Raw genomic sequence first — 25521 nt, 5'->3', positions numbered from 1 at the left:
GCCCAGATTTGAAGCCGGCACTCAGGCAATCACCTTATTGTTAGCTAGAAGCTTTGAGAACCTTAAGGACCCATACACTAGAGCGATAATGCCCGATTTGATCCGATTTCGGGCATTCGGCCCGATATATCGGATGAAATTGGGCATTTTGGAGGTGTTTCCGATCCGATGCGGTTTCCCGTGAGCATCGGATCCTCCAGATTGAATGTGCTGCACATTAAATCCGGTCCGACCTGAGGGCATGCCTGGGATCGCCCAAGATACATTGTATGCAAAAGGACAGCATACAATGTATCTTGGGCGATTCTGCCCCCCGGAAGGCTGCCGGGGTGATCCCCTGCGATCACCTGCGGCATGCGGTCGCATAAGTGTATGGGGCCCTTTAGAAAAGAGTGGGACTGCTAACAAGCAGACTCTCTGGAGATTTCAGAACATCCTAGATCTCTGCGAGTGTCTGATCTCCTGAGACAGCTGTTAGATACTGATACATGCTTTCTCCTCATGAGTGCTAGCAGGGCAGAGAATTTGAATGAAGGATGCCACCTAGAAGAGAGCATAAATCAATATGCAACTAGACTCTGAGCAGAGTGAAAGCGTTTGCATACAGTATGTGCTGAATTTCTATACTTTCTACAAGGTGAATAAAGAAAACATTTCAGGTTCAAGAAAATTGCCTTTTGGCTTATTGCCTTGTATACTATGTACAGTATATTTGGAAAAAAAGGTTTTGTGTGTGGTTATTTTTTAGAGCTCATCCTGATGGGGCATTACTCTGATTGTAATGCACAAGTCAGGAATAATGCAGGACGGAGAAGAATTTCTGTGCCTTGTTACATATGTTGTCCACATGGACAATAAATAAATATGCAGCACTAGCTGTTCTACACGTTATTCGCGCTGGAGTTTCTGAGTATTAAAAATGTGGTAAATCTATAGAGATGTCAATTTGAGACGTCTTAATGTAAGTAAATATCAATCCATGGTTCTTGGAGGAGCAGCGGTAGCAGATAGGATAAAAAGTGGCAGGACCATTTTTTGTAGTTTATTAAAATCTACACACTGGAGGTTCAATCCAAATTTTGATCCGATTGTCCATTTGGGTGTTATCATTTATGCAACGCAAGCCACACTTCGGTAATGATGTCATTATGTCAACCCCATGTTCATCCCCTTAGGGGGGATAGTTTTCATAGTTTTCCTATCTCTCACATGAAAAATACCTACCGTATGTTAAATTTCATCTTCCTAACATATCGGGAAGGAAGAGAATTAGTGAGTGACTGAGTGAGGGCTTTTGGGTAGATAGATAGATAGATAGATAGATAAAGGTGATCATGAGAAAATGTTTATTTAAAAAATATACCTCTTTTGTGTATTTACTTTGTAGTCTGCATATGTAGCCTAGACAAAGATCGGTATATATCTACCCTGTACTATTCAGTCATTGTAGAATGCAGATAAAGAAAACCTTCCCATCATTGTTGCAGTATTTGCTTTTCCTTTTTTATGTATATATTTTATTACAATAGCAGGGCACAGGGGTCTATTCATGAAGCAGTTTAAAGAGTGGAGAAATGAGCCTGTAGAGAAGTTGCCCACAGCAACCAATCAGCTGCTCCGTACAATTGTACAGTATGCAAATTATAAATGTTACTTCAGTGCTAATTGGTTGCCATAGGCAACTTCTCCACTGGCCTACTTAACACTTTTCACTGCTTCATGAATATTGGTCATTTATTGTGAGTGGGGGCAAAAAAGGCATTTCCAGCTACAACAATCACTGAGGTGGGGTGAAAAAAGGTTGAGCCAATCATGTTGTTTTGTGCGATACAAAGTAAAAATTCCCATGTGCCACAGGTAGCATGATCTTGTGACCATGGCCACTGCAACTTAGAGAAATCCATCACTTTAGGTAATGTCATTAATTTGTACAGCCAGTGGCGTGTGGTGAGGTCAGTGGCTGGTGAGGCACTACAGCCATAATGTCCACCGAATCTTGCCGATGACCCCTACCGCAACCGAGCCAATGCCCGCTACTGCCTCTGAGCCAATGCCTGCTGCCACCGCCAATGGCTTACAAACTCGCCTACCATCAACTGACCCAGCCCTCCGCCACTAATTTGCATCTCAGTCTGATGCCGCCAATGCCCGCTGCCTGTCTGCTCATCATACTTGTGATATATTGTACATTTTTATAGAAAAAAAATTCAAAATGAGTGTTTGGGACTGGGAAGGGAGTGGGAGGAGGACATGAATGCAATTTTGTTGTCCAGGGCTTCCATTAACTTGATGGAGAAGGGTCTTAATGGCTTAAAAAATGTAAAAAAAATGCGTGAGGTCCCCCCTCCTAAGCATAACCAGCCTCGGGCTCTTTGAGCCGGTCCTGGTTGTTTAAATACTGGGAAAAAATTGGACAGGGGTTCCCCGTATTTAGACAACCAGCACCGGGCTCTTAGACCGGTCCTGGTTCCAAAAAATACGGGGGACAAAAGATGTAGGGGTCCCCCGTATTTTTAAAACCAGCACCGGGCTCCACTAGCCAGGGACATAATGCCACAGCTGGGGGACACATTTATGTAGGTCCCTGCGGCCGTGTCATTATCCCCCTTGACTAGTCACCCCTGGCCGGGGTTCCCTGGAGGAGTGGGGACCCCTTAAATCTAGGGGTCTCCCCCCCCCCCCCTCCAGGTACCCAAGGGTCAGGGGTGAAGCCCGAGGCTGTCCCGAGCACCCCTGGGCGGTGGGTGCCGGGCTGATAGCCATAAGTGTGTAAAAAAAAAAGAATATTGTTTTTTGTTGTGGAGCTACAAGGCCCAGCAAGCCTCCCCCGCTTGCTGGTACTTGGAGAACCTCAAGTACCAGCATGCAGGGAAATAACGGGCCCACTGGTACCTGTAGTTCTACAACAACAAAAATACCCAAATAAAAATACAACACACACACCGTGAAAGTAAAAATTTACTAAAGCATTTCCATAGTGTCCATTTTAGTATCTTCATGCTTCTGTATTTTATGAAAATGTACTTCATTATTTTCTGTACTATATTATGCAATGTATCTGTTAAGCGCCTTGAGTCCTATTGGAGAAAGAGCGCTATATAAATAAAATTATTATTATTATTATTATTATTATTATTAAAACACACTTACACACTCACACATACTTACCTACATCCCACGCCGGTCACGTCCACTTGTCCATGTAGAATCCAATAGGTGGTTCCTGTAAAAATGAGAGAGAGATTACTTACCTACATCCCACGCCGGTCACGTCCACTTGTCCAGTAGAATCCAAAAGGGGGACCTGTAAAAAATAAGAATTTACTTACCGATAATTCTATTTCTCATAGTCCGTAGTGGATGCTGGGGACTCCGAAAGGACCATGGGGAATAGCGGCTCCGCAGGAGACTGGGCACAAAAGTAAAAGCTTTAGGACTACCTGGTGTGCACTGGCTCCTCCCCCTATGACCCTCCTCCAAGCCTCAGTTAGGATACTGTGCCCGGACGAGCGTACACAATAAGGAAGGATTTTGAATCCCGGGTAAGACTCATACCAGCCACACCAATCACACCGTACAACTTGTGATCTGAACCCAGTTAACAGCATGATAACAGAGGAGCCTCTGAAAAGATGGCTCACAACAAATAATAACCCGATTTTTGTAACAATAACTATGTACAAGTATTGCAGACAATCCGCACTTGGGATGGGCGCCCAGCATCCACTACGGACTATGAGAAATAGAATTATCGGTAAGTAAATTCTTATTTTCTCTGACGTCCTAGTGGATGCTGGGGACTCCGAAAGGACCATGGCGATTATACCAAAGCTCCCAAACGGGCGGGAGAGTGCGGATGACTCTGCAGCACCGAATGAGAGAACTCCAGGTCCTCCTCAGCCAGGGTATCAAATTTGTAGAATTTAGCAAACGTGTTTGCCCCTGACCAAGTAGCTGCTCGGCAAAGTTGTAAAGCCGAGACCCCTCGGGCAGCCGCCCAAGATGAGCCCACTTTCCGCGTGGAATGGGCTTTTACAGATTTTGGCTGTGGCAGGCCTGCCACAGAATGTGCAAGCTGAATTGTACTACAAATCCAACGAGCAATAGTCTGCTTAGAAGCAGGAGCACCCAGCTTGTTGGGTGCATACAGGATAAACAGCGAGTCAGATTTTCTGACTCCACCCGTCCTGGAAACATATATTTTCAGGGCCCTGACTACGTCCAGCAACTTGGAGTCCTCCAAGTCCCTAGTAGCCGCAGGTACCACAATAGGCTGGTTCAAGTGAAACGCTGAAACCACCTTAGGGAGAAATTGAGGACGAGTCCTCAATTCTGCCCTGTCCGTATGAAAAATTAGGTAAGGGCTTTTATAGGATAAAGCCGCCAATTCTGAGACACGCCTGGCTGAAGCCAGGGCTAACAGCATTACCACTTTCCATGTGAGATATTTTAAGTCCACAGTGGTGAGTGGTTCAAACCAATGTGATTTTAGGAACCCCAAAACTACATTGAGATCCCAAGGTGCCACTGGAGGCACAAAAGGAGGCTGTATATGCAGTACCCCCTTGACAAACGTCTGAACTTCAGGAACTGAAGCTAGTTCTTTTTGGAAGAATATCGACAGGGCCGAAATTTGAACCTTAATGGACCCTAATTTTAGGCCCATAGACAGTCCTGTTTGCAGGAAATGCAGGAAACGACCGAGTTGAAATTCCTCTGTAGGGGCCTTCCTGGCCTCACACCACGCAACATTTCTCTAACGTCCTAGTGGATGCTGGGGACTCCGTCAGGACCATGGGGATTAGCGGGCTCCGCAGGAGACAGGGCACATCTAAAAAGCTTTTTAGGTCACATGGTGTGTACTGGCTCCTCCCCCTATGACCCTCCTCCAAGCCTCAGTTAGGTTTTTGTGCCCGTCCGAGAAGGGTGCAAACTGGATGGCTCTCTTAAGGAGCTATTTAGTAAAGTTTTTTTTTAGGTTTCTAATCAGTGATTCCTGCTGGCGACAGGATCACTGCAACGAGGGACTTAGGGGAGAGACTGGCAACTCACCTGCGTGCAGGAGGATTGAAGTCTTAGGCTACTGGACACTGAGCTCCAGAGGGAGTCGGAACACAGGTCAGCCTGGGGTTCGTCCCGGAGCCGCGCCGCCGATCCCCCTTACAGACGCTGAAGAAAGACGGCGGAACGGAGGTCCGGAAACAGGCGGCAGAAGACTTCACAGTCTTCAGAGAGGTAGCGCACAGCACTGCAGCTGTGCGCCATTGTTGTCACACGGCTCACTGACACGGTCACGGAGGGTGCAGGGCGCTGCTGGGGGCGCCCTGGGCAGCAATATAAATACCTATTTGGCAAATAAATACATCACATATAGCCATTAAGGCTATATGTATGTATTTTAACCCAGGCCAGTTATTAAAAAACCGGGAGGAAAAGCCCGCCGAAAAGGGGGCGGAGCTTATTCTCCTCAGCACTCAGCGCCATTTTCCTGATCAGCTCCGCTGGTGAGGAAGGCCCCCACTCTCCCCTGCACTGCACTACAGAAACAGGGTTAAAAGAGAAGGGGGGCATAAATTGGCGATATAATGATATATTAAGAGCGCATATATAGAAACAACACCTTCTAGGGTTGTTATATACATTATGGCGCTTTTGGTGTGTGCTGGCAAACTCTCCCTCTGTCTCCCCAAAGGGCTAGTGGGTCCTGTCCTCTATCAGAGCATTCCCTGTGTGTGTGCTGTATGTCGGTACGTGTGTGTCGACATGTATGAGGAAAATGTTGGTGAGGAGGCGGAGCAAATTGCCTGTAATGTTGATGTCACTCTCTAGGGAGTCGACACCGGAATGGATGGTCTACTTATGGAATTACGTGATAATGTCAACACGCTGCAAGACGGTTGACGACATGAGATGGCCGGCGGACAAATTAGTACCGGTCCAGGCGTCTCAGACACCGTCAGGGGCTTGTAAAAACGCCCATTTACCTCAGTCGGTCGACAGACACAGACATGGACACTGACCCCAGTGTCGACGGTGAAGAAACATACGTAATTTTCCTTTAGGGCCACGAGTTACATGTTAAGGGCAATGAAGGAGCTGTTACATATTTCTGATACTACAAGTACCACAAATAAGGGTATTTTGTAGGGTGTGAATAAACTACTTGTAGTTTTGCCTGAATCAGATAAATTAAATGAAGTGTGTGATGATACGTGGGGTTCCTCCGATAGAAAGTTATGGGCGGTATACCCTTTCCCGCCAGAAGTAAGGGCGAGTTGGGAAACACACCTTAGGGTGGATAAGGCGCTCACACGCTTATAAAAACATGGCGTTACCGTCTCTAGATACGGCCGCCCTCAAGAAGCCAGCTGATAGGAAGCTGAAAAATATCATGACAGTATATACACACATACTGGTGTTATACTACGACCAGCAATCGCCTCAGCCTGGATGTGCAGCGCTGAGGGGGCTTGGTCGGATTTCCTGACTGAAAATTTTGATACCCTTGACAGGGACAAGATTTTATTGACTATAGAGCATTTTAAGGATGCATTTCTATATATGCGTGATGCGCAGAGGGATATTTGCATTCTGGCATCAAGAGTAAATGTGATTTACATATCTGCCAGACGAAGACACGACAGTGGTCAGGTGAGGCAGATTCCAGACGGCATGTGGAAGTATTGCCGTATAAAGGGGCGGTCCATCGGACCTGGTGGCCATGGCAACAGCTGAAAAATCCACTTTTTGTTACCCCGAATCACATATCGGCAAAAAAGGCCACAGTCTTTTCAGTCTCAGTCCTTTCGTCCCCATAGGGGCAGGCGGGCAAAGGCCAGTCATATCTGCCCAGGGGTAGAGGAAAGGGAAGAAGACTGCAGCAAGCAGCCCATTCCCAGGAACAGAAGCCCCTCACAGCTTCTGCCAAGTCCGCAGCATAACGCTGGGGCCGTACAAGCGGACTCAGGTGCGGTAGGGGGTCATCTCAAGAGTTTCAGTACGCAGGGGGCTCACTCGCAAGGGAACTCCGGGATCCTACATGTAGTATCCCAGGTGTACATTGGAAATTCGAGACATCTCCCCCTCACACAATTCACAGGCTGTATTCCCAGCAGGTGATAATCAAAGTACCCCTCTTACAACATGGAAGGGGGTAGTATTCCACACTATATTGTGGTACTGAAGCCAACCGGTTCGGTGAGATCTGAAATATTTGAACACTTACATACAAGCGTTCAAATCAAGATGGAGTCACTCAGAGCAGTGATAGCGAACCAGGAAGAAGGGGACGATATGGTGTCACTGGATATCAGGGACGCTTACCTACAGGTCCAAATTTGCCCTTCTCACCAAGGGTACTTCAGGTTCCTGGTACAGAACTGTCACTATCAGTTCAGACGCTGCCGTTTGGGTTGTCCACGGCGCCCCGGGTCTTTACCAAGGTAATGGCCGGAATGATGATTTTTCTTAAAAGGAAACATGGACGCTTTCCTGATAAGGGCAAGGTCCAGAGAACAGTTGGAGGTCGGAGTAGCACTATCTTAAGTAGTTCTACGTCAGCACGAGTGGATTCTAAATATTCCAAAATCGCAGCTTTTTCCGATGACACGTCTACTGTTCATAGGGATGATTCTGGACACAGTCCAGAAAAACGTGTTTCTCCCAGTGGAGAAAGCCAGGGAGTTATCCGAGCTAATCGGGATCCTCCTAAAACCAGGAAAAGTGTCAGTGCATCATTGTACAAGAGTCCTGGTAAAAATGGTGGCTTATTACGAAGCAATTCCATTCGGCAGATTTCCCGCAAGAACTCTTCGGTGGGATCTGCTGGACAAATGGTCCGGATCGCATCCTCAGATGCATCAGCGGATAACCCTATATCCAAGGACAAGGGTGTCTCTCCTGTGGTGATTACAGAGTGCTCATCTTCTAGAGGGCCGCAGATTTGGCATTCAGGATTGGATGCCGGTGACCACGGAGGCCAGCCTGAGAGGCTGGAGAACAGTCACACAGGGAAAAAATTTCCAGGGAAGTGTGATTAAGTCTGGAGAATTCTCTCTGCATAAATAAGCTTAGAGCAAATTTATAAGGCTCTAAACTTAGCAAGACCTCTGCTTCAAGGTCAGCCGGTATTGATCCAGTGGGATAACATCACGGCAGTCGCCCACGTAAACAGAAAGGGCGGCACAAGAAGCAGGAGGGCAGTGACAAAACTGCAAGGATTTTTCGCTAGGCGGAAAATCATGTGATAGCACTGTCAGCAGTGTTCTTTCCGGGAGTGGACGACTGGGAAGCAGACTTCCTCAGCAGGCATGACCTCCACCCGGGAGAGTGGAAACTTCATAGGGAAGTTTTTCAGCATGATTGTGGACCGTTGGCAAAGACCAAAGGTGGACATGATAGCGTCCCGCCCGAAAAACGGGACAGGTATTCCGCCAGGTCATGAGACCTTCAGGCGATAGCTGTGGATGTTCTGGTAACACCGTGGGTGTACCAGTCAGTGTATGGGTTCCCTCCTCTGTTTCTCATAACCAAGGTATTGAGAATTATAAGACATAGAGGAGTATGAACTATACTAGTGGCTCCGGATGGGCCAAGAGGGACTTGGTACCCGGAGCTTCAAGAGATGCTCACAGAGGACTAAGGGCCTGGGGAGCTAAGAAGGGACTTGCTTCAGCAAGTACCATGTCTTTTCCAAGAATTACCGCGGCTGCGTTTGACGGCATGGCGGTTGAATACCGGATTCTGAAGGGAAAAAGGCATTCCATAAGAGGTCATACCTACCTTGGTCAAAGCCAGGAAGGAGGTGACCGCACAACGTCATCACCACATGTGGTGAAAATATGTTGCGTGGGTAAGGCCAGGAAGGCTCCACGAAGGAAATTCAACTAGGTCGATTCTGCACTTCCTGAAAACAGGAGTGTTTTGAGCCTCAAATTGGGGTTCATTAAGATTTAAATTTCGGCCCTGTAGATTTTCTTCCAGAAAAAATTGACTTCAGTTCCTGAAGTCCAGATTGTAAAGGGTGTATTCCATATACAGTTCTTTTGTGCCTCTAGGGGCACCGTGAGATCTCAACATAGTGTTGGGATTCCTTAAAATCATATTGGTTTGAACCGCTCAAATCTGTGGATTTGAAATATCTCACATGGAAAGTGACCATGCTGTTGACCAATATCTCACATGGAAAGTGACCATGTTGTTAGTCCTGGCCTCGGCCAGGCGATTGTCAAAAGGAATGGGCGGTTTTGTTTTACAAAAGCCCATATTAGAATTTTCCATTTGAACAGGGCAGAACTGGGACTCGTCTCCAGTTTCTTCCTAAAGGGGTGTCAGCGTTGTCACCTGAAACAACCTATTGTGGTGCCTGCGGCTACTGGGGACTTGGAGGACTCCAAGTTACTAGACGTTGTCAGGGCCCTAAAAATATATATATATATATATATATATATATATATATATATATATATATATATAGTTAGGACGGCTGGAGTCAGAAAGTCTGACTTGCTGTTTATATTGTATGCACCCAACAAGCTGGGTGCTCCTGCTTCTAAGCAGTCTATTGCACGCTAGATTTGTAGTACAATTCAGCTTGCACATTCTGTGGCAGGCCTGCCACAGCCGAAATATGTAGATGCCCATTCCACAAGGAAGGTGGCCTCATCCTGGGCGGCTGCCCGAGGAGTCTCGGCATTATAACTTTGCCGAGCAGCTACGTGGTCAGGGGAGAACACGTTTGTAAAATTTTACAAATTTGATACTCTGGCTAAAGAGGACCTGGAGTTCTCTCATTCGGTGCTGCAGAGTCATCCGCACTCTCCCGCCCGTTTGGGAGCTTTGGTATAATCCCCATGGTCCTGACGGAGTCCCCAGCATCCACTAGGACGTCAGAGAAAATAAGAATTTACTTACCGATAATTCTATTTCTCGTAGTCCGTAGTGGATGCTGGGCGCCCATCCCAAGTGCGGATTGTCTGCAATGCTTGTACATAGTTATTGTTACAAAAATCGGGTTATTACTATTGTTGTGAGCCATTTTTTCAGAGGCTACTTCGTTTTGTTATCATACTGTTAACTGGGTTCAGATCACAAGTTGTACGGTGTGATTGGTGTGGCTGGTATGAGTCTTACCCGGGATTCAAGATCCTTCCTTATTGTGTACGCTCGTCCGGGCACAGTACCTAACTGAGGCTTGGAGGAGGGTCATAGGGGGAGGAGCCAGTACACACCATGTGACCTAAAAAGCTTTTTAGATGTGCCCTGTCTCCTGCGGAGCCCGCTAATCCCCATGGTCCTGACGGAGTCCCCAGCATCCACTACGGACTACGAGAAATAGAATTATCGGTAAGTAAATTCTTATTATTTACGCCAAATACGGTGATAATGTTGCACAGTTACATCCTTCCTGGCTTTGATCAGGGTAGGGATGACTTCATCCGGAATGCCTTTTTCCTTCAGGATCCGGCGTTCAACCGCCATGCCGTCAAACGCAGCCGCGGTAAGTCTTGGAACAGACAGGGTCCCTGCTGGAGCAGGTCCTTTCTTAGAGGTAGAGGCCACGGGTCTTCCGTGAGCATCTCTTGAAGTTCCGGGTACCAAGTCCTTCTTGGCCAATCCGGAGCCACGAGTATAGTCCTTACTCCTCTCCTTCTTATGATTCTCAGTACCTTGGGTATGAGAGGCAGAGGAGGGAACACATACACTGACTGGTACACCCACGGTGTTACCAGAGCGTCCACAGCTATTGCCTGAGGGTCCCTTGACCTGGCGCAATATCTGTCCAGTTTTTTGTTGAGGCGGGACGCCATCATGTCCACCTTTGGTTTTTCCCAACGGTTCACAATCATGTGGAAGACTTCTGGGTGAAGTCCCCACTCCCCCAGGTGGAGGTCGTGTCTGCTGAGGAAGTCTGCTTCCCAGTTGTCCACTCCCGGAATGAACACTGCTGACAGTGCTATCACATGATTTTCCGCCCAGCGAAGAATCCTTGCAACTTCCGTCATTGCCCTCCTGCTTCTTGTGCCGCCCTGTCTGTTTACGTGGGCGACTGCCGTGATGTTGTCCGACTGGATCAACACCGGCTGACCCTGAAGCAGAGGCCTTGCCTGACTTAGGACATTGTAAATGGCCCTTAGTTCCAGGATATTTATGTGAAGTGACGTTTCCATGCTTGACCACAAGCCCTGGAAATTTCTTCCCTGTGTGACTGCTCCCCAGCCTCTCAGGCTGGCATCCGTGGTCACCAGGACCCAGTCCTGAATGCCGAATCTGCGGCCCTCTAGAAGATGAGCACTCTGTAACCACCACAGGAGAGACACCCTTGTCCTTGGAGACAGGGTTATCCGCTGATGCATTTGAAGATGCGATCCGGACCATTTGTCCAGCAGATCCCACTGAAAAGTTCTTGCGTGGAATCTGCCGAATGGAATCGCTTCGTAAGAAGCCACCATTTTTCCCAGGACCCTTGTGCATTGATGCACTGACACTTGGCCTGGTTTTAGGAGGTTCCTGACTAGGTCGGATAACTCCCTGGCTTTCTCCTCTGGGAGAAACACCTTTTTCTGGACTGTGTCCAGAATCATCCCTAGGAACAGCAGACGTGTCGTCGGAATCAGCTGCGATTTTGGAATATTTAGAATCCACCCGTGCTGTCGTAGTACTACTTGAGATAGTGCTACTCCGACCTCTAACTGTTCTCTGGACCTTGCCCTTATCAGGAGATCGTCCAAGTAAGGGATAATTAAGACGCCTTTTCTTCGAAGAAGAATCATCATTTCGGCCATTACCTTGGTAAAGACCCGGGGTGCCGTGGACAATCCAAACGGCAGCGTCTGAAACTGATAGTGACAGTTCTGTACCACAAACCTGAGGTACCCTTGGTGAGAAGGGCAAATTGGGACATGGAGGTAAGCATCCTCGATGTCCAGAGACACCATATAGTCCCCTTCTTCCCGGTTCGCTATCACTGCTCTGAGTGACTCCATCTTGAATTTGAACCTTTGTATGTAAGTGTTCAAGGATTTCAGATTTAAAATAGGTCTCACCGAGCCGTCCGGCTTCGGTACCACAAACAGCGTGGAATAATACCCCTTTCCCTGTTGTAGGAGGGGTACCTTGATTATCACCTGCTGGGAATACAGCTTGTGAATGGCTTCCAATACCGCCTCCCTGTCGGAGGGAGACGTTGGTAAAGCAGACTTCAGGAACCGGCGAGGGGGAGACATCTCGAATTCCAATTTGTACCCCTGAGATACTACCTGCAGGATCCAGGGGTCCACTTGCGAGTGAGCCCACTGCGCGCTGAAAATCTTGAGACGGGCCCCCACCGTACCCGAGTCCGCTTGTAAGGCCCCAGCGTCATGCTGAGGACTTGGCAGAAGCGGGGGAGGGCTTCTGTTCCTGGGAAGAGGCTGCCTGCTGCAGTCTTTTTCCCCTTCCTCTGCCCCGGGGCAGATATGAGTGGCCTTTTGCCCGCTTGCCCTTATGGGGACGAAAGGACTGAGCCTGAAAAGACGGTGTCTTTTTCTGCTGAGAGGTGACCTGGGGTAAAAAGGTGGATTTCCCAGCCGTTGCCGTGGCCACCAGGTCCGATAGACCGACCCCAAATAACTCCTCCCCTTTATACGGCAATACTTCCATATGCCGTTTGGAATCCGCATCACCTGACCACTGTCGCGTCCATAACCCTCTTCTGGCAGAAATGGACAGCGCACTTACTCTTGATGCCAGAGTGCAAATATCCCTCTGTGCATCTCGCATATATAGAAATGCATCCTTTAAATGCTCTATAGTCAATAATATACTGTCCCTGTCCAGGGTATCAATATTTTCAGTCAGGGAATCCGACCAAGCCACCCCAGCACTGCACATCCAGGCTGAGGCGATTGCTGGTCGCAGTATAATACCAGTATGTGTGTATATACTGTTTAGGATATTTTCCAGCTTCCTATCAGCTGGTTCCTTGAGGGCGGCCGTATCAGGAGACGGTAACGCCACTTGTTTTGATAAGCGTGTGAGCGCCTTATCTACCCTAGGGGGTGTTTCCCAACGCGCCCTAACCTCTGGCGGGAAAGGGTATAATGCCAATCATTTTTTAGAAATTAGCAGTTTTTTATCGGGGGAAACCCACGCTTCATCACACACCTCATTTAATTCATCTGATTCAGGAAAAACTACGGGTAGTTTTTTCACACCCCACATAATACCCTTTTTTGTGGTACTTGTAGTATCAGAAATGTTCAAAACCTCCTTCATTGCCGTGATCATGTAACGTGTGGCCCTACTGGAAAATACGTTTGTTTCCTCACCGTCGACACTGGAGTCAGTGTCCGTGTCTGGGTCTGTGTCGACCATCTGAGGTAACGGGCGCTTTAGAGCCCCTGACGGTGTTTGAGACGCCTGTACAGGTAATAACTGATTTGCCGGCTGTCTCATGTCGTCAACAGTCTTTTGTAAAGTGCTGACACTATCACGTAATTCCTTCCATAAGACCATCCAGTCAGGTGTCGACTCCCTAGGGGGTGACATCGCTATTACAGGCAATTGCTCCGCCTCCATACCATTTTCCTCCTCATACATGTCGACACAACGTACCGACACACAGCACACACACAGGGAATGCTCTGATAGAGGACAGGACCCCACTAGCCCTTTGGGGAGACAGAGGGAGAGTTTGCCAGCACACACCAGAGCGCTATATATATATATACAGGGATAACCTTATATAAGTGTTTTTCCCTTATATAGCTGCTGTATAGATTTATCTGCCAAATTAGTGCCCCCCCTCTCTTGTTTTACCCTGTTTCTGTAGTGCAGGACTGCAGGGGAGAGTCAGGGAGCTTCCCTCCAACGGAGCTGTGAGGAAAAATGGCGCCAGTGTGCTGAGGAGATAGGCTCCGCCCCCTTCTCGGCGGCCTTTCTCCCGCTTTTTTAAGGAAAAATTGGCAGGGGTTAAATGCATCCATATAGCCCAGGAGCTATATGTGATGTATTTTTTGCCATATAAGGTGTTTTTATTGCGTCTCAGGGCGCCCCCCCCCAGCGCCCTGCACCCTCAGTGACAGGAGTGTGAAGTGTGCTGAGAGCAATGGCGCACAGCTGCGGTGCTGTGCGCTACCTTATTGAAGACAGGACGTCTTCTGCCGCCGATTTTCCGGACCTCTTCAGTCTTCTGGCTCTGTAAGGGGGCCGGCGGCGCGGCTCTGGGACCCATCCATGGCTGGGCCTGTGATCGTCCCTCTGGAGCTAATGTCCAGTAGCCTAAGAAGCCCAATCCACTCTGCACGCAGGTGAGTTCGCTTCTTCTCCCCTTAGTCCCTCGGTGCAGTGAACCTGTTGCCAGCAGGATTCACTGAAAATAAAAAACCTATACTTAAACTTTTTTACTAAGCAGCTCAGGAGAGCCACCTAGTGAGCACCCTTCTCGTTCGGGCACAAAAATCTAACTGAGGCTTGGAGGAGGGTCATAGGGGGAGGAGCCAGTGCACACCAGGTAGTCCTAAAGCTTTTACTTTTGTGCCCAGTCTCCTGCGGAGCCGCTATTCCCCATGGTCCTTTCGGAGTCCCCAGCATCCACTAGGACGTCAGAGAAATGAAAATTATACTTACAAACGAAGTAATCCACAGGAGGAGAGAGAAAAAGAGAGAGAGAGAGAAATGAATGAATATTATGCCCTCACTGACGCGGGAAGACGTTAGCACAGACAGGGGAGAGTGCTGCTGCTGGCTGGGAGGATGGAGCAGGCGCCCCCAATAGTTATGAGCCCAGTAGCTGTACCCCTCAGTAGTTGTGACACCAGTAGCTTTGCCCCCTGTAGCAGCGCCCCCTGTTGCAGTGCCCGGAGTAGTTGTGAACCCTGTAGTTGTGCCCCCAGTCGCTGTGCCTCTTGTAGTTGTGCCCCCTGTAGCTGCGCCCCTTGTAGTTGTGCCCCTCTAGCTGCGCCCCTTGTAGTTGTGCCACTGTAGCTGCGCCCCTTGTAGTTGTGCCCCTTGTAGTTGGGCCCCTGTAGCTGCGCCCCTTGTAGTTGTGTCCCTGTAGCTGCGCCCCTTGTAGTTGTGCCCCTTGTAGTTGGGCCCCTGTAGCTGCACCCCTTGTAGTTGTGTCCCTGTAGCTGCGCCCCTTGTAGTTGTGCCCCTGTAGTTGCGCCACTGTAGCTGCGCCCCTTTTACTGTGCCCCTGTAGTTGCGCCACTGTAGCTGCGCCCCTTTTACTGTGCCCCTTGTAGTTGTGCCCCTGTAGCTGCGCCCCTTGTAGTTGTGCCACTGTAGCTGTGCCCCTTGTAGTTGTGCCCCCAGTTGCTGTGCCCCCTGTAGCTGTGCCCCTTGTAGTTGTGCCCCCTGTAGCTGCGCCCCTTGTAGTTGTGCCCCCTGTAGCTGCGCCCCTTGTAGTTGTGCCCCTTGTAGTTGTGCCCCTGTAGCTGCGCCCCTTGTAGTTGTGCCCCCTGTAACTGCGCCCCTTGTAGTTGTGCCCCTGTAGCTGCACCCCTTGTAGTTGTGCCCCTGTAGCTGCGCCCCTTGTAGTTGTGCCCCTGTAGCTGCGCCCATTGTACTGTGCCCCTTGTAGTTGTGCCCCTGTAGCTGCGCCCCTTGTAGTTGTGCCCCTGTGGCTGCTGCCCTTGTACTGTGCCCCTTGTAGTTGTGCCCCTGTAGCTGTGCCCCTGTAGCTGCTCCCCTTGTACTGTGCCCCTTGTAGTTGTGCCCCTGTAGCTGCGCCCCTTGTAGTTGTGCCCCTTGTAGTTGTGCCCCTGTAGCTGCGCCCCTTGTAGTTGTGCCCCTGTAGCTGCGCCCCATGTAGTTGTGCCCCTTGTAGTTGTGCCCCTGTAGCTGCGCTCCTTGTACTGTGCCCCTTGTAGTTGTACCCCTGTAGCTGCGCCCCTTGTAGTTGTGCCCCTGTTGCTGTGCCTCAAACACACACACATAAAAAAAAAAATATATATATATACACACATACATACTTACCGCTCCTGCAGCGCTGCCTCCGTCTCCGTCCGCCGGCTCCTCTCTGCTGTACTATGGGAGAGACGTCATGACTCACGACGTCTCTCCCACTGTAGCGCCGCTCAGACACTAGGGGTCAATTATGACCTCTAGTGTCAGTCAGCGGCGCCGGCTGCAGCGGACGCCCACACAGCCCACGGTGCTCGCTGCAGCCGGGAAGGGGGATCGCTAGTGATTGGACAGCGGATCCAGCACTGGATCCGCTGGGCCAATCACATCTGGATCTGGGGGAATGACAGAGGCGTGCATTCATCGGGGCTGAATGCACGCCCCTGTCATTGAGGCATCAGTAAAGGTGCCGCTTCCCCGTTCTTTGTCAATGGGCTTTCACAGCCCATTGCTGCGCCCCGCCCCCTGCCCGCCCCCTGCTGCCCGGACTTTAATGTTAGGTGCGGGAGGCACCTCTCCCGCTGCCTCCCAGCCTAACATTTTCACGAGGGGGAGATTATTAAAATAATAAAAGAATATATTTATCACAGACTTTGTTATAAATATCTTCTTTTTATTATTTTAATCATTATGACAGGGGACGCACTGCCTCCCCTGCCTGCACGTCCCTGTGTACAGCTTTGTGAAAAACAAAACAGTTAATAAGTCCCAACTGTCCAGATTCCTGCAGTACAGTCCTTGTATTCGGACCCTGTCCCACCCACGATCCGCAGTGTCCCTCGGGCAGGTGGAGGTTGGAGGAGTCTTTTATCACCCAATGCTCTGCTCTGCAAAGCACCGTGTGATCCCTGAGTACATGCTGTGCGCACAGTAACTATACCATGCAGGGAGGTGATTCAGAGGCTGCCCAGCTGCTCAGGAAGCGATGAGCATGCCCCCAAATGCTGAAAACTAGTCCGTGCTCTGAGGCTGCTCCACCTTTCAGGACGCACGTGAGGGTCCCAATATATGGAAACTCAAAATTGGGGTTAATACAATGTTTTCCCATGACTGAAACTGAAGGGTCTATCAAGCCGGCAAATTCCCAACCCTCAGCCTGGCCTTGGTAAATTCCCAGGTAGTTTGCATTTATGCGTGTTCACCTGCAAAAACCTGGGAATTTGAAGGGGTATAAATTGGCATTCAGGAGTTGCTTGCTTTTGAGGTTATGCAGGGTTGTCATTTCTAGCAGATATAATTCTAGGAAATGTAGGTTACCCCTTTCCTTCTGCTGTATGGATAAGAGCAGGTGCACACAATAGATTTACTTAAAGTACATTTCAGTATGTATATATTGACATATATCAGTCACTTAATACTATCGCATCATGGGGGTCATTCCGAGTTGATCGCTAGCTGCCGTTGCTCGCTGCGTAGCGATCAGTGAGAAAAATGGCTAATCTGCGCATGCGTATGCTCCGCAATGCGCAGGTGCGTCGTACGGGTACAAAGTCCATTGTGGTTTTGCACTGGTTCTAGCGACGATTCCAATCGCACATACTGTTGCAAGGTGATTGACAGAAAGTGGGCGTTTCTGGGTGTCAACTGACTGTTTTCAGGGAGTGCTTAGAAAAATGCAGGCGTGGCAGAAAAAACGCAGGCGTGGCTGGGCGTTCGCTGGGCGGGTGTGTGACGTCAAAAGCCGTCCCTCCGTCGTTAGAATCAACGCACACGAAGAGTAACTACAGGGCTGGTCTTGTTTTGCACAAAAAGATTTTGCAGACGCTCTGGTGCACAGGCGTTCGCACTTCTGCAAAGCAAAAATACACTCCCCGGTGGGCAGCGACAATGCGTTTGCTAAAAACTGCTAGCGAGCGATCAACTCTGAATGACCCCCCCCATTGCCTTTTATTGAGGTCATATCGCAATATTTGTCCTAGAAAGTTCCAATGCGCATGCACAGGTCGCGTCCTGCGCGTTTGCGCCTGGCCAATGCAATTGTATCACATTGGCTGTGAATGCTTCTGCCTGATTATCAGGCAGAGGTGTTCTCAGGACAGGTCGCTTCGAATGGGGGCGGGTCAGCGCTGTTTTTGGTCCGCCTTGCCTTCACAGCCAGGCCTCGAAAGCAGGAGGAGATCCACCGTTGTTGCGACTGCAATTAAATTGCTGTCACAGCCGCTGTGCGGCACAGTCCGCATGCGGGACGGCCCCCAGCCTTCTGTATCTGCTCCGAGTGATGGGATTTTTTTTTCAGCCTATTAGTAATACAGTACAATAAGTGAATTTATGATGAAACCCCTAAAATGTAATTTGCCTAATGACATGTTTTATTTACTGTGCAAGTGTAAATTTCTTTATTATTTATTGACCTCTACTTTTTTGTTACATAGGATGATGAAGTTGTCCTACAGTGTGTCGCTAACATATATAAGGAGCAAAGGAAATTTTGCTTGGCAGCAGAGGGACTGGGGAATCGACTATGCTTCCTGGAACCAACATCAGAAGCCAAAGTAAGAAAATGTTCTGTTTCATGTTGTCCAGTCCAAATGAACACATAAAACTGATAATGTATGACCCATAACATTCTGAGAAATATTAACTGGGCACCTATAGACGATGGTTCATGTTTTAGCTAATAGATATGCTGCTTTGTCATTTATATTGGTCCATTGTGCTTTCCTAATTTATGTAATAAATTAATGATGTATGGATATGTTTCATTCTCATTACCATTCATCCAGCACACAGCATGCTTGCTTCTACTGGGTCTCATTTGCAAAGTGCAGGTGACGTCAGGGCAGTAGAGAGCATGGCTGGGCCTAGGTACTTTTTTGGGGGGTGGCCTAACCAAAGGAGGCGTGGTCATGCACCCTTAGATTTAAAAAAAACAAAACAGAAAAAAATAGTATTTTAAGGGCCTCCATGGCCACACTACAGCCCAGCACACAGTAGAGTGTGCTGGGCTGAGGAGAAGAGCTGCTGCTGCCAGTTAAGGGGGAAGGAGCCCTGGGGCCCCTACTAGGCACTCACTGGGCCCCTCTATCAGACCTGGGCCCGGGTAATTTGTACCCTCTCCCCCTCTCTCTCGGCACCACTGGGTGACGTAGCATGCCTACTGTTGTCTTCCTAAGCTTATTGGTTTGTGGAGCAAGATGTAGAAGCAGAAGTCTGCTCCAACCGATGAGTGGAGCTCCATGCTAAATAGTGGACCAGTGCGCCTAATGTCACAAGTAATGAAAAATATAAGATTTTATTCTGCAAAGTGTGATTACTAGCTTGCAAGAAGCCACTTTCCAGTATGTTTTACAACTGTGGGAGGAAACACACAATCAGGGCCCAGCATTCAGGTCAGAATCTAACATCTGACCCAAATGCTGGGCCAACACTGTTAACCAATGTGCCACCATATAATGTCAGAGGTTGTTTTGAATATAGAAAGATAACACATGAACTGGTAGAATAGCATAGAGAGGTTAAAGCTGCATACACACAGTGCAACCAGTGTGGTGTCCAGCGGGGCAAGTATGCGGGTACGCTCGGGTACAGAGTACCCTTAAGAATTTGGCAACGGGTACGCAGTACCACCTGCCACACACTTTGCCCTTACCACAATTATAATGTGCCACACAGCAACAAGACCATGGTGCTTGGCAGCATGACTGCTCCTCCCACTTTGTCAGGGTTATTGGGAGTGCGATAGTGGCTGTATTTTCCTGTTATAATGGAGGCATTACTATATATTGTTATTAAATTGGGGGCATTACTATATATTTCTATTATACTGGAGATATCACTATATATTTCTATTATGCTGGAGGCATTACTATATATTTCTATTATACTGGAGGCATTACTATACATTTTTAGCCTTGCCTCCAGATTCCAACAAAAAGGGGCTGTGTCGTGTTGCCACGCCGCTAGTGTCATGTAAGCCACTCCCACTAGCAGCGTGTTGTCATGCCCCTCACAACACATGACCACGCCCATTTTTAGGCCCTCAGTACCACTAAGACAATATTTGTACTTGCACCACTGGTGGCGTCCTACACTGACTATATTGACACTGGAGACATGAGCCTCCGATATAGGCAATATTGGCCCTGCCTGTAACCACTATATTTCCTTACGATGCTGATCCCACGGGGCCGTGCATCGGCATTGCAAGGTGCATACACATGGTGCGATACGCACTATATTTACATCCGATATGGACTATATAGTCCACATCGGAGGAAAAATCGTACCATGTGTATACATCTTATTCTTAAGAGATTGATTCAGAAATTTAAATCTTAGAGGAACACTTGAATGTTTAGAGCAGGCCAGGCCAACCTGTGGCTCTCCAGATGTTGTAAAACTACATATCCCAGCATGTCCTGCTACAGTTTTAGCATCCCATAAAAGCAAAACTGTGGCAGGGCATGCTAGGACTAGCAGTTTTACAACAGCTGGAGACAGGGCCGTAACTAGGTGTGTGCAGAGTGTGCCTTGTGGACGGAGCGCATCGCTGGTGATGGAGAGTACCCCGCTGCGCTGCATGGTCATCCAGGAGCCAGGACATTGAATGAAGGAAGAAGCAGGACAGGTCCGGAGCTGTCCCCTTGCCTGCCCGAGCAGCCCCGCCTCCCACTAGAAACTCCCAGTCCCAATGCACCTCTCCAGTACAGTGATGTCTTTCCCCCCACCTTCCCAGAATGCCAGTGTGGGCAGACTGACTGACGGCAGGCAGGAGAGGCACTCTCCTCTCTCCGACGCTGTGTCTGCAAGGTGGCGGCCTAGTGGTACTGCATACCGGCTGGGAATTTCTAACCGGAACGTAGTACCGCCCCGTACCGCCATACTTGCAGCACTGGGGTTCTGGTCCCTGTAGACCAGCTGAGAGCATTTTCTATATAGCTCTGTAAGTCGTGTGTGTATATTTATGTGTGTATGTGTGTGTGTGTGTGTGTGTGTGTGTGTATATATATATATATATATATATATATATATATATATATATAAGAAAAAAGGAGGGATGAGGGATGTATAGCGACCACGGTGTCAAAGTGACAAGTGTAAAATTGCCAATTATATTAAAAGGTATTAGTTATACATAACAGAAACATATAAAAAAATGGGACAATAAAAACACAACTGAACTAAAAGCACTTAAATGAATATATAAAACTACAATAAGAACAAGTAAAAATAAAGTTTTCCTGATCTTAAATGAGGTAGGTAAAGGTTTTCCAACGCGTTTCGTCTCATAAGACTTCTTCAAGGGGTAGGGACACAATGGGCCTGCAAGTCTATTTATAGCCATATGGCTTGGTGGGAGGGTTGCAACTTCACAGGGAGTCATGTGATGCAATTATATAATAAATGCTTCTAATCTGTTTATTAGTGCAGTCTAATAGGTACCAGGTTTTTGGGAGCTACTTCTATATTAAAAACGAGTGTGTTCTGAGGTTAAAAAGTTCTTAAAAACATTATTAGCAGTCTCAAACAGTATAATTGCGACACTTCCGCGACACTTCAGGTGACTGAGGACGCGGTTCGTCATTTCCGCCCCACTTCAGGTTGTGTCCGCGCATGCGCCCGCGGCGGCACAGTGTTATCACGCAGTCCTCAATGTATGCTCCTGGCGGCTGTAATTAAGGGGTGGAGAAAGTCTCTGTTTTGTTATGTCTTATCCCGGCGGCCATATTTGGTAGGATTTTGTCCATAAATCTTCACGCTGCGGTGGCCATTTTCTGGTAGTGCATCATGTATATCAAAGCCCCGGTATTCATGTCAATCATTCCATATAAAAATAGAGATAAATTATATCAGAAGTGCATGATCAATTAAAGTATCCATTCAAGTTAACATATTAGCAGCTCCAGATGGATAGTGATATCATAATGATATTTTTTATAAATAATAACTTAATTAAAAGTGCAAGTGCTTGTTTATATTATGTGAGTGACCCAGGATTATATATTTATTTATATATACAAAGTGCTGAGATTCTCTTATCTTTATAAAGTGCTCGTGCTTATTAATTTAATAATATGTGGTGAGTGTGCTAAAGGAGTGAGGTGTATATATCTATCAGTGCTTATATACACCCCTGTGCTGATTACTCTTAATTCATGAATTTTATTCTAAATATAGTGTATCTCTAAATTTATATCACATAGAGTGTACACCTTTCTCAGGCCACTATTAATTCACGTGCTATACAGTACCTGATCTTCCCAGATGGTCCCCCTTACTGGTACTGATCAGGCCCAACGCTGCTTGGCTTCCAAGATCGAACGTGTTTGGGCATTTCCAGCGTGGTGTGACTGTAACGGCGTTGTGCCTTCTGGGTTCTCACTCCAACTCTTAAAATTATCTAATTGCTACAGTGTTTTGTTTATTCTAAAATGTTGAACATTAATTGTTGTAACACTGACGGAGGGCGGGGGGGAGCGGTGGGAGGTAAATTAGGTTTTTATACCGTATTTCATAAAAAGGGAGCGATCTCATAGTTGTCATTGAATCCTTTTGGCTGTAATGTCTGTAATTGGAATATCCAAAACATCTCGTGTCGTGACAGTTTATTGGCGAGATCTCCTCCTCTTTCTCCCAATTTTACCAATTCGATGACCTTGAATGTCAGGGCTTCTGGATTGGAGTCATGTGTTGAGGTGAAATGTTTGGAGACAGCATGGCTCTCCACTTTATTCCTGATGTTCCTCACGTGTTCCTGTATCCTCAACTTCAGCGGTCTCTTTGTCTTCCCGATGTATTGTTTGCCACAGTCACATTCCAGGAGGTATATGACCGATTGAGTATTGCAGTTCATATAATCCTTGATTTTATATTCCTTCTTCTTCTCCATGTCCCTAAAGGTTTTCCTGTTGGGGTGTAGATATCTGCATACGTTGCATCGCCCGCATTTATAAGAGCCCACACATTTAGGCCAAGTATGGTCTTTTTCTTGGTCGGTCCTCAGCATACTTGGGGCCAAGATAATCCTTAAGGTTCCGTGATTTTTTGAATACTATTTCAGGATAGTAGGAGGGAGGATTTCTTTAAGAATAGGATCCATGAGCAATATTCTCCAATGGTTCCTAAACTATTCTCGGATGGATTTCTCGTGCCTGTTGAAGGTTGTTACAAAAGCCGTCGAAATTTTTGTTTTCTCCCTTGTTTTGTATTCTAACAATTCGGATCTTTCAACCTCATTAGTTCCGGTGATGGCTTCTTTTAGGATGGTGTCTGGATATTCTTTTTGCTTGAATCTGCTACTATACAACTCTAGCTGTGATTGGCAATCCTCTGGTTTGCTGCAATTCCTTTTGATTCTACTAAATTGGGAGAATGGAATGTTGTTTTTCCAACTCTTCAGGTGATTGCTCTTACAGTGGAGATAACTGTTGGTATCCACTTGTTTAATGAAATTTTTTGTAGTAATTTTTCCATTTTCTCCTGTGAGAATCAAATCCAAGAACTCGATGTGCTCCTTGTTCATGTTGGATGTAAAAGCAAGATTCATTTCATTGGTGCAAATGTGTTTAAGAAATTGGTTAAAACGTTCAATGTCTCCATCGCAGATTATTAAAATATCGTCAATGTACCTCCGATAAAAAACAATGTTACTTTTAAAATCCTGATGATCATATATAAAAGCTTTCTCCCAACATCCCATAAAAAGATTTGCGAAACTGGGCGCAAAAATAGTACCCATTGCAGTGCCGCACTGCTGCAGATAAAACTGGTTCAGGAATTTAAAGTAATTATGATGAAGAATAAAATGCATGATGTCACAGATAACAATTTTATGGTTGGTTGTTAATGTGTCATCTTTGTCCAAAAATTCCTTACAAGCTGTTACTCCCTTCTCATGTTCAATACATGTGTAAAGTGTTTGGACGTCTATTGTGACCCACATGTATGAGTCCTTCCACTCAATATCTTTCAGAAGGCTCAATACCGATGTGGTATCTTTGAGATATGATGGGAGATCCTTTAAAAAGACATCAGTGTATTCAGATAGATTAGATCTAAGTGAGTCTATACCCGCCACAATAGGTCTTCTGGGCGGGTTGTCCAAGCTATTATGAATTTTAGGTAAAAAATAGAAGATGGGGGTAGTGGGGTCTGATCTAATTAAGAATTGGTACTCCTCTTTGGTAATAATTACTGTTCTTAAACCATGTAATAAGTGTCCTCAATTCTTCAATGTAATCATCCTTCGGGTCTCCAGTAAGCTTTTTGTAAGGCTTTCCATCTGATAGTAGTCTTTCTGCCTCTGCAATGTATTTGACCCGATCCATGATGACCATCCCCTTCCTTTGTCAGCTTGTTTTATAATTATCCCTTTGTTCTTCTGTAAATTTTTCAGGTCCTCACTTTCTCTGTTGTTAAGATTCTTCTCTTTATTGTTCTCCTGGTCCATGTCACACAGGTCCTTTTTTACTAGTTCGTAAAACATACTGATGTTACTCCCTTTGGACTCTAAAGGGTAGTACTTTGAGGTTGGTTTTAGACCTGATTTGGAGCGGCTTTCATAATTCGCTATGACTGCATCCTCTTTCTTTAAGAAGTATCTTTTCAGCGTCAATTTTCTGACAAATTTGTTCAGATCTATGAATGTATCAAACTTGTTAAGACCTTCTGTTGGTGCAAATGTTAGTCCTTTGTCTAAAAGGGATATTTCTGGTTCTGTTAATATATGTATATAGTGTATGCGTGAAACCGGCACTCCTTGCTTCCTTCAATTCAAATGACCCGCTGCCTTCTTAAAAGATGCATACAGAAGTTTGTGAAGGCGGCACTCACAGGTAAATAATCAAAGTCCATATAAAACTTCTACTTTTCGGTTTTATTAAAGAAAAATCGTCATCAGGAATATACGTTACAAGAAAATCTCACCTTATATACTGACATACACCAATGAAACAGAGCTGCAGCACACCAAAACTGACCTCAGCTGACGTCATTTATAGGTTGCAAAGAGACTGCACACAGTGGATTTTTGCAGCTCGGCGGACACATGCGATCAAACACTTGCACGGCGAATTTACACTCCCCCCGAAGGCGGCAACTGTCTGAACGCAGGACAGCAAAGTTTGCAGCCCAGCGATCAGGTCTGAATCACCCATAATAGTCCCAGGCTCTTATCTCCGCACCGTGTAATCTCTGTGCGGTAAATTTATATGGTCAAATTAAAAACCCAGACTTCGGAGAATGTGTCTCTCTAAATCAGGGGTGGGGAACCTTTTTTCTACCAAGGGCCATTTGGCTATTTATAAAATCCTTCGGGGGCCATACAAAAATTCTCAACTTAAAAAATTACTCTGAGGTTCCCCACCCCTGCTCTAAAAACAAATAATGGTGTCTTAGGTCTCCCCATATTTGAACGATATTTTCAAGCCACACAACTGAGCCACATTGATGCATGGCACACCCTGGTGGGTTGTAAGAAGTGGGTGTCTCTGGAAAGTTATTATTAATCATCATTTGTTCAGCTTTATTCCATGGCTACCCCCACATTTGAGACTGACCTCGGTATGTGATACTCGTTATGTGCAATCTGTGCTGAGAACATGGGACAGCTTGAACAAGAAGTGTGATTTAGCACCCTACCTATCCCCTTTGACCCCTCTTGGGCATCATCCCCACTTCCCCTTGGGTTGTATTTCG

General features: G+C 47.0%; 1 protein-coding gene and 1 pseudogene across 1 annotated transcript in view; one reads left to right on the top strand and one right to left on the bottom strand.

The window, feature by feature from the left end:
• RYR3 (ryanodine receptor 3) overlaps window positions 1-25521 on the top strand; it is a 1295770-nt gene that overhangs the window by 487281 nt on the left and 782968 nt on the right. Inside the window, 1 exon segment of the mRNA XM_063948019.1 lies at window positions 18258-18377. Coding sequence (XP_063804089.1) covers window positions 18258-18377 — 120 coding nt within the window.
• Window positions 22065-22183, bottom strand: LOC134981427 (5S ribosomal RNA; annotated as a pseudogene).

This window comes from Pseudophryne corroboree, chromosome 12, assembly GCF_028390025.1.
Source record: "Pseudophryne corroboree isolate aPseCor3 chromosome 12, aPseCor3.hap2, whole genome shotgun sequence".
In the NCBI taxonomy this organism is placed as follows: Eukaryota; Metazoa; Chordata; class Amphibia; order Anura; family Myobatrachidae; genus Pseudophryne; species Pseudophryne corroboree.
The sequence above is the reverse complement of the archived record's forward strand: the minus strand, read 5'-3'. Positions and strand labels throughout refer to the sequence as shown.